The sequence below is a fragment of the Myotis daubentonii genome, chromosome 8 (genome assembly GCF_963259705.1).
Source record: "Myotis daubentonii chromosome 8, mMyoDau2.1, whole genome shotgun sequence".
NCBI lineage: Eukaryota > Metazoa > Chordata > Mammalia > Chiroptera > Vespertilionidae > Myotis > Myotis daubentonii.
Window position 1 is genome coordinate 63,492,850 of NC_081847.1, and position 9,840 is coordinate 63,502,689.

At 42.2% G+C, this 9,840-nt stretch overlaps 1 protein-coding gene across 2 annotated transcripts; it reads left to right on the forward strand.

Annotated features, from left to right (window-relative positions):
* Positions 1–4,269: 4,269 nt before the first annotated feature.
* On the forward strand, positions 4,270–9,840 carry TXNDC2 (thioredoxin domain containing 2). 2 transcript variants are annotated; one of them, XM_059706641.1, is made up of 2 exons: positions 4,270–7,394; positions 7,581–9,840. In XM_059706641.1, exons 1-2 carry the CDS (start codon positions 6,449–6,451, stop codon positions 7,976–7,978), a joined length of 1,344 nt encoding a protein of 447 aa, XP_059562624.1. In that variant the 5' UTR covers positions 4,270–6,448; the 3' UTR covers positions 7,979–9,840. The 2 variants fall into 2 exon arrangements, with proteins under 2 accessions (XP_059562624.1, XP_059562622.1); XM_059706639.1 differs by having other exon boundaries at positions 4,270–9,840.

The window sequence follows — 9,840 nt, forward strand, 5'->3', positions numbered from 1 at the left end:
CCCTTCTCCCTGGAATTTGGCCACTATCCTTCATTGTGCTCTTTCAAAAATTATCGGTGCTCACCTCTCTCTCCCCACTTCCCTGTGGACATTTGAGGCTGTTGACTTCTCCTCCTGACACCCCTTTCCTCACCTTCTTCGCTGTGCCTTTAGACTTCTTATCTGCTTAAATGCAGTTACTCCCTGCAAATTTATGCTCCTGAGTCTGCTCAATGTACGCCCCCTTCCTTATTGATCTCATCTAATTTTATTATTTCATCTATTGCCTCTGGCTTCCAAATTTCGGTCTGGCCTGGCTTCTTTTCAGATATCAGACCTTGCTCCCAGCCGCCTGCTGGATGTGTTCAGTGGGCTTTCTGCTTCAGGTACCAGTGCCCCGCCAGGCGCACAGACCCTGCTCCACCTTGTCACCCGTGCACTTTGTGCATTGCATCCTCTCAGCGGCTCGGGCCTCACATTCGAGAGTCCGTTTCAGCTCCCCTCAAACATCTACCAGATGATGTAATTCTATTTCTGGAATTTCTTGAACTTCCTTAGCCTCTTTCCCACTGTCCTAGTTTACTATGTTTTCTCTTAACTGTTGTCATTGTTACATAACAGGTCTCTTTGAATTCTGTGTTTGGCCCTCAGATCTATCATTGGATACGCTATTAGTGAATCTGCTAACATACAAATCACAGCATACCATTTTCTTACTACTTTCTGTGACAACTTACTGCAAATTAAATACAATCCCAATGCTGTAGCCTGTGGTAGAATGTCCCTGTCCTCTGAGCCCAACCTCTGTCTCTGCCTGTCAGAGGCTGTGGCCGCGGCTCCTGACACCTTCACCAGTGGCCGCTCTCTCCCCACTACGAAGGGCATCTCCATTTGCTCTTCTCTGCCTGGCAGTGCACCCAGCTTCTGGGGTCTGGGAAACAGGAATTTTCCCTGGTTCTCCAGGGGGAATAACAGCCCTTCTTCTAATCACTGTAGAGTTTGAGATCGCAGGTTAGTCTATAAGTTAAAGTCAAATAATGTTTATTAAAGATAGTACTTTTTTTTTTGCACTAAACACAGTGAATCTAGAATAAATTGTCATTTCTATTCTCTACTCTCGGTATTGTAGCAGAGGACCAGGAAGTTAACTAGGTATTACTGTGGGAGGTCCAGAAAAAAGAAAGAGAAACTCACTGCCCATCCGGTGTGCCTCAAGAGATTGTCATCCCATACACGAAGAAGTCGCCAGTTTGATTCACAGTCAGGGTACCTGCCCAGGTTGTGAGGGTACCTGCCCAGGTTATGGGTTTATCTCCAGTCGGGGGTGGGGAGTGGAAATGCAGGAGGCAGCCAGTCCATGTTTCTCTCTCATAGATATTTCTCTCTTTCCCTCTCCCTTCTTCTTTCTAAAATCAATAAAAACATATTTTTCAAAAAAAGAGACACTCACATGGCACTTCAGTCTTACAGTGAAAGTTTCTCTTGAGTGTCTGTGTGTTGCACGCCAAGCTAAAGACTGAGATGCCAACGCAATGTCCCTTGCTCTCAAGAGCCTTGTATTTGGATTGGGGAGGAAAGGTTTATGCCTTATGACATCATTTCACTAAATGTGTGGTGCTGACAAGAGAGGACCAGGTGGTTATGGAACATTTCACTCTTTTTTGGTTTAAACATTTGTTTTTCAATATTCTGATTTTGTACTTGGTATGGATAGTTTGGAAAAGTTTTACGGCAATAGTTTTGTTTTTTTTTAACCTTTCTCTTATTTATTTAGGGGCCAAGGTGGGAATGGAGATCTGTCAGATGCTAAAAAAGATAATTTTATAAAAAATATACTTTAAAGTGTTTTAATTTAAACTTTCAACTGTTTCCCATTGTACCTGCTGTAATTCATTCATGCCTTTACCATCCATTCATTAAGTGCCCTCTGAAGCCACACTCACTTATGGTGAGAGTGATCTTGGGCCCTTCCCAGGAAGTTCAGTGTCATGATTCTGAACATCAAAGCTACAATTAATGCACCACGAGGCGTTCAATGAGACCTGAAGCTCTGCTGTACTCTGCTATGGGTGCCGTTTGTTCCAGAGGCAGGTACGCTCTGTAGTTAACTTGCTTGTCTGGCTTCCTTTAGAAGGTGAGCAGTGGGAGATTCCAGGAACCAGGTGCAGAGAGCACTGTCCCTGCACTAGGAGGGGTCATGTGCACTTTCAAGCTTTGTAGCAGCATATTAGCATTAAAACATCAACAAGCTTACAACTGATCTGGATCTTACCAAAGCAGCTCCAAACTGAATTTTCCAGTAAATATTTACACAGGAGAGCTTTAAATATTATACTAGAAGTCTTTTCAATCACAATAATGTTGGGGTTAAATATAAGAACAAAGGAACTGAGTAAAGTCAATAATCTACCCTCCCTTGAGCAAAACACAGGTACCACTGTGTCCAGAACTAATGAGGAATGCATGGAATAACGAACTCAGAGAGCCAGGTAAAAAGGCACAAGATTCGTACCTTAGATACAATACTGATTAATCATGACAGATCCTCTCCATGATGAGCCATTTGGAGTTAGAAAAGCATTCATTTATCATTTAAAAAGATTATGTTCTTTCAGTATTAATGTCTACTCTCTTTTATTTTTTTAAATATATTTTTATTGATTTCAGATAGGAAGAGAGAGATAGAAACATCAATGATGAGAGGGAATCATTGATTGGCTGCTTCCTGCACGCTCCCTACTGGGGATCGAGCCCGCAACCCCAGCATGTGCCCTTGACCAAAATCAAACCGGGGACCCTTCAGTCCGCAGGCTGACATTCTATCTACTGAGCCCAAACCAGCTAGGGCAATGTCTACTTTCTTATAGTTTTAATCCCCTTCCCCTTTTCTGTCCAACCCTCTCCCCTCTGGTAACCATCCATTTGTTCTCTGTATCTATGAGTTGGTTTCTGTTTTGTTTTATGTGTTTTGTTTTTTAGGTTCCACATATAAGTGAAATCATAGGGTATTTGTCTTTATGTGTCTGACTTATTTCACTTAACATAATACCCTCTAGGTCTCAAGTGGCAATATTGCAGTCTCTTTTATGTCTGAGTAATATTCCATCATATAGATACAGCTTCTTCTTTTTTGTTAATCCTCACCAAGGACATGCTGAAAGAGAGAGAGAGAGAGAGAGAGAGAGAGAGAGAGAGAGAGAGAGAGAGAGAGAGAAACATTGATCAGCTGCCTTCTGCCTGTGTCCTAACTGGGGATCAAACCCACAACCCAGATATGTGCCCTGAACATGAATTGAACCAGCAACCCTTTGGTGCACAGGATGACGCTCAACCAACTGAGCCACTCTGGCCAGGCTGGGTACTTCTTCTTTATCCATTCATCTATCAATGGACACCTAGGTGTTTTCCATATCTTGGCTGTTGTAGATAATGTTACAATAAATTTTAGAATTATTGTTTTTATTAAAAAAAATACCCCAAAGTGGAAATGCTAGCTTATATGGTAGTTCTATTTTTATTTTTTTTAAGGAATCTTCATACTGTTTTTCATAGAATTCTATGAAAATGTCTATTCTTGAAAACTGGGAAAATAAAAGGAATAGTAAGCAATTTACTAATCTGCCTTGACATTCAAAGCACTTCGAATGTTTTAGGAGTTTTTTCAGTGTTTGTTATTATAACACTGAGAAACTAGGTAAAAAATAATCCTCTAATAGATATTTAAATGGATCTATAGCTTCATTTATTTCATGTGAGCCCACAATAATGTATTTTGGATTGGAGGGATGATCTAAAGGAAAGTGGGATATTGTGTGTGAACCAAGTAAAACCCAAGAGAAACTGAATCCAGGCCTGTGCAATGACTTACACAACCAATTGTTTCCTGATCACTTCAGCAAATAAAGTTATATACTTCACAATATTAACAATGGCACCTGAAGATTAGTGCTCTGAATAATTTTTATTTTCTTTCCACTTATCTGTGTTTTCTAGTTTTTCTATTATGAATATGTAAATTAAAAAATTATGCCAGTATGATGAATAAAAAAAGACCATCATGTAGTCATGATATGTGGTAGAAATGAATTTCCGCACAGTGTTTATTCCAGCTTCTAGTGTGCTTCCCGCACCTCGGAGGCTGGGAAACTCAATGCCACATTTCCTTGACTCCTTTGCAGCCGAGGTTCTGGATGCAAATTAAATTCTACCAATAGATGAACCTGCAAGAAAAGGAGACCATTGTCTTGCAGCTTTGTCCCTTTCTGCAGGGGCCCTGTGATGGGGACTGGTGAGGGACGCTGAAGCAGAACTCCAGCATTGACCTCTAGCTCTGAGCTGAGAGGGAGTTGTGGGGTGACTGACTCACTTCTGGATTGCAGCTATAGCAGAAAATTCCTGAAGTCAACAGTTCTAGCAGTGACTTTATGATTCCTTACCTTCCTGATATCATGGAGGCTGCAGTCCCCTTGGGAGGCCTGTTTTGCAACTAGGAATCAGCTCTGGACACCTTGCCTAAAGGCAGTCTTTCTAGCTATTTTCTACTTAATCTTCCTATGTCTAAAATAGCTGATTATTTGTTTTCTTGACAGAACCATGACTGATATAAGGGCTCATGAGCAATTTGGGGGCAAGCTTGTGCTGAAAGAAAAAAACATTTTATGACAAGTTGATGAAGATTATTCAGAGGTGTCAATATTTCAAGTTGCTTAGAATCCATCTGAATTGCAGAATGAAGAGCAGGAATAATTGGAACAGTTCTGCTGTACCTAAAACACAACTCAAATCTCCAAGTATAAATGTAACGGGATCACAGTTCCTCACTTCCTCACTCAATACTACGATGTACAGATATAATGTGACTTTAAAATTTTTCTTCAATGGCTCTTCTCTTCCCAGGAGCCTTATCTCAAAGGAATTTGAAGAGGAATGGTGAGGAGCAGAGACATGAAATTAAATCTATTTGTGGTATTTCAACCTAAAGAATACTTTTTCATTTTGGTAGCAATTTGGTCTTTCCAGTTCTTCTTATGTGGAATAGTTATTGCCGGACCCTCTGCCTCTGCTGGTCTGGTCCCTAGTCTGAGGACCACAGAGGACCCCTGATTACATCTAGGGGGTGGGCCATTGTGTGGTTACCTACTGATAGAGCTTGTGGCTCTAGTCCTTGCTTCTGGTTGCAAAACCCCCTACACTATGGCTTCTTGGTTTCTCTTTGAAGCCTCTGCTGGGTCTCTGGCTTTCTCAGAATCCTCACAGCCCCACTGCGGAGCGTGCAGGACTTCCGGATCCCTGGCCTGTGCCCGCCAGGTCACATCCTCTGCCAAAGGCCCACACTACTGTGTTGATGCGGGTGGAGCCCATGTGGATGTGAGCCATTTGTGGCCTTCCAGCGGGGGAATGAGGCAAATACTGCTCTGCTTTCAGCTGTCCTCCGAGCACATCTAACCTGCGTCCGTGCTAAGCTTTCCACCTGGAGAGAGGAGGCCAGGACACATGTATCTGTTCTCTTGGTTCCCCACCTACCAGGATGGAAGGGGTGAAGTTTTTATTTCTTCCTCAAAATTAGGGAATTCCTTCTGTGTCACCATCTACTCCCATCCAAATAGCTCCAACAGGGCTTCTGACAGTCAGGCAAGACTTGGCAGAGGAGGGTAACGTGGTTAGGAGGAGATGGTTACAGTGGGTGAGTCATAAAGGGGAAACTGGAGCTGGAGAATCCTAGAGGGAGATTGTAGGAAAGTTGGCTTCAAGTTACCCATCCTGGACAGGGCACCTGGCAAACAGTACAACACAGTGTAGTATTCAGAGTGAGGCTTCGGAACCTGCCCCACATACTAGCTTTGTGACCGTGAGGGAGTTATGCAACTTCTCTCAGGCTCAGTTTTCTCATTTGTAAAGCGAGGGATCACAATGGTACTTACCTCAGTGGTTTGTTGTGTTATAGAAAATATTGCTTATGAATGCATATTAGGCACCAGGCACAGCCTCATGCATAGTGCGACCACCATAACTGAGGCTGTCATGAAACTCTCCAGTACAGAGATGGAAAACCATCTGTAACTACACAAATATAAGTTGTTACTCATTATAAGATATTAGGTTGAGTAGGTTGGAAAAGTTGGAGGGCACAGCCTTGTTTTCACTATGAGGCATTTATGAAGAATGGAAAGTGATGAAGTTGGATCCCAGGAAGAACTGAACATGAGACCTGACAAACAACCAGAAACACATGAAGGTGATCCTACTGGTAAGAGGGAGGGAAGGGTATTGCCTTAAGGGACCTATGTGCTTAGGGAGTATGAGGTATAAGACTAAGCTGAGAAACTTGTAGTCTAAAAAAACCTGCATAAAAGATACACGTAATCACATGATGCTTGGCCTTTTGTTGAATGTGATTATTCCAATTAATACATCATTATAAGACTATGTTTGTGAGCTCTAAAGATGACACAGGTCTTCTTTGGAGTATATGATCAAAGTTTTTGGTTTTTTCTTTTGCATTTTATTTTATCTGCTGTTTTGTTCAGAGAGTCCACTATTACAGGTTCTGCCCGGCCATGTGACTCCTCTGGCCCCAGAGTTCTTGGATCCAGCACTCACCCAGAAAGCCTTTGCCCACGATGTCAGCAGCATACAGCACATGCCTGCAGAGGACTCCAAAGTTCCACAACCCAAGGACACATTTCTTCCTGAGCAGGGTGACACCAGTTCCTCAACAAAAACCATGCAGTCCAAGAAAGGCGACACTCCCAATTCCTCAAGGAAAATCATGCAGCCCAAGCAAGGCGACACATCCGGTTCCCCGGGGAAAACGACCCTGCCTAAAGAGGGCAACATCTTCAATTCCTCCGGGAAAACCATGCTTCCCAAAGAGAGCAACTCTGCTAATTCCTCAGAAGAACCCATACCGCCTAAGCGGGGTGACATCTTCAATTTTCCAACTAAAACTAGCCCCCCTAAGCACGACAGTACTCCTATATCACCAGCAAAAAGCATCCTTCCTAAAGAGGGTAACACCCCTAGTTCCTCAGCAAAAACCATCCCTTCCAAGCAAAGTGACAACCCCAGTTTCTCAAAAAAACCCATCCTACCCAAGAAGGACAACACCCCCAAGTCCTCAGAAAAAATCATTTCACCTAAGCCGAGTGACACCTCCAAATCTCCAGAAGAAACCATTCACCTTAAGCAGGGCAACACTCCCAAGCTATCAGCAAAATCCATTTCATTCAAGCCGGGTGACACCTCCAAATCTCCAAAAGAAACGATTCAGCAAAAGCCGGGCAACACTCCCAAGCTATCAGAAAAGAACATTACACCCAAGCAGGGTGACACCTCCAGATCTCCAGAAGAAACCATCCAGCCCGAGGAGGACCACACCCCCAAGTCCTCAGAAAAAGCCATCCAGCTCAAGGAGAGTGACACCTCCAAGTCTTCAAAGAAGAAAGCCATCCAGCTCAAGGAGGGTGACACCCCTAAGTCCTCAGAAAAAGCCATCCAGCTCAAGGAGGGTGACACCCCCAAGCCCTCAGAGAAGAAAGCCATCCAGCTCAAGGAGGGTGACATCCCCAAGTCCTCAGAAGAAGCCATCCAGCCCAAGGAAGACAAGTCCTCAGAGAAAGCCATCCAGCCTGCAGAAGGTGACATCTCGGCAGAAGAAACAGTGGAGCTCTTGAAGTTCCATTTGGTGAAAGTGATCCTGAGCAAAGAAGATTTTGAGTTGGCGCTCAAGGAGGCAGGGGAGAGGCTGGTGGCCGTGGTCTTCTCAGCCATGTGGTGTATGCCTTGCAGGACCATCAAACCCCTTTTCTGTTCCCTGTCTGTGAAGCACGAGGATGTAGTGTTCCTGCAAGTAGATGTTGATGACTGTGAGGAGCTAGTGCAAGATCGTGGGATCATTCATGTCCCAACCTTTCAGTTTTATAAAAGAGAAGAAAAGGTGAGTGAATTTTGTGGTGCCCTTAAGGAAGACCTTGAAACAATCATTGCAGAATTAAAGTAGTGCATTCTGAAAGCATTACAGAGAGTCAGTTGTTCATGGCGTATGATTTTTTTTTATTAACAAAAAAGAAGTGTAACAAAAGTGTATGTCCAAATGATACCTACTTATAAATAATAAATGTTAACTCTACCCATGTCAAAAACTAGTCAAAGCCCTAAAGCATATTGTGACCATATTTTTCTTAATAGAAAACTGTGATATTAGAATTTCCTTTGGTGGATATTGGAAGTCCAGTTGTCCCCTACTTTTTTATCTTGATTTTTTTCCCCACTCACCCTTGAAAATTCCTCATTTCCTGTTAGCAGAGACATTGGACATTTAGACAATTCTCTAGAAGTACATGATTTAAAGATGAGTAGAAACTTCTTATGTTCACATATCTTTGGGATTTCTGATAAGATATTTTTGCAAATACAGAATCTGAAAGAGTCACATACCATATCTAACCTTTTTCTTGTGAGGGGAGTGCTATGGAGCCCCCAGGAAATTCCATGGGCTTGCCAGCCCCAATTCATTGGTGGCAGAACTGACACCAAGGCCATGCTTCCAGATTTCAAGTTCAGACCTCTGTTTTACTAATCAGTGCCCACAAAGTCTGAGACAGAGCTCAGAACTCTGGTTTCTCAGGCCAAGAGCTTTATTATTCAGGTTTAAGTTAGTGTGATCCTTGGTGCCATTGTGACATCAACTCCCTGGTGGCAAAGTTCCTGTTTTGTCTCCTTGGTAACTAGGTTTCAGATACCTGTTCCCAGATATCTCAGAAATCAAAGGCCCAGGTCTGGGTCATAAATGATGGCTTGGTCTGTCATCTTTTCCACAGCAAATATGTTCCAAAACCTCCGGTGGATGCCTAAAACCATAGGTAGTACCGAACCCTATATATATCATGTTTTTTCTATACATGCATACCTTTTCACTTAAAGGCTTCTCTTTGACATATCTGATTGCTAGCATCCCTACTCTTGTGATTTGGGGCCATTATTAAGCAAAATAAAGGTTACTTGAACACAAGTGCTGTGATACCTCAATAGTCGATCTGATAACCAAGCAGCTGCTCAGTGACAACTGCATGGGGAGCATGCAAAGTGTAGGGATGCTGGACAAAGAATGATTCACGTCCCAGGAAGGAGAGAGTGGAATGGGATGAGATTAGAACAATTAAAATGTAACATGAATGAATTACATCAACTGTTGTTTTTTTCTGGGACTGTAGTATTGAAGAAATTTCTGTCATCGGTTTTTCTTTATATTTAGGTTACTAAGTGATGACATGGACAATGACCTAAAAAATCCTTTAAAACAATTATAATAGATTTTCAGGTGATTTTATACTATTCCTGGTATAAGTCAAAGGAAGAAGGCAAAGCACAACTTCGCAAAGGGAATTCTGTTGGGTCAAGAAAATGTGGAGCAAATAGTGTGGCTCTCTGATGATCTAGCTTGATCCAGGGATAAAATTTAAACTACCAGAGAATCAATTCATGTCCTTCAAATATTCACCAGAAACACCATTTTTCTTGACTCTTGGGATAACAGTCAAACAGTAACCAGGTCAAAGTTACATTCTCTGGCAGAAAGCTTGAATATGGACATTCTATTTTGCTCATTAAGAGAAAATTATGCCCTTAAATGATCCAAGCAATTGTTATCACTTGTAGTATTTAACATGAAGGAGAAATAAGATTTCTAATGAAAAGGAAGATTCCAGATAATCATATTGGTTGTGAATGATGAGAGCCTTAATCAGAATTAATGGAAAACTGTTTGAATTGATAAAAGAACTCAACAAAGTGACAGAATTAAGAGTAATAGCCCAAAATCAATTGTTTCATTTTGACTCAATAACAAATAATGGGGAATCA

Coding starts and splice junctions, on each gene's coding strand:
- TXNDC2 (XM_059706639.1), top strand. CDS start 6,449: ATGATCAAAGTTTTTGGTTTTTTCTTTTGCATTTTATTTTATCTGCTG.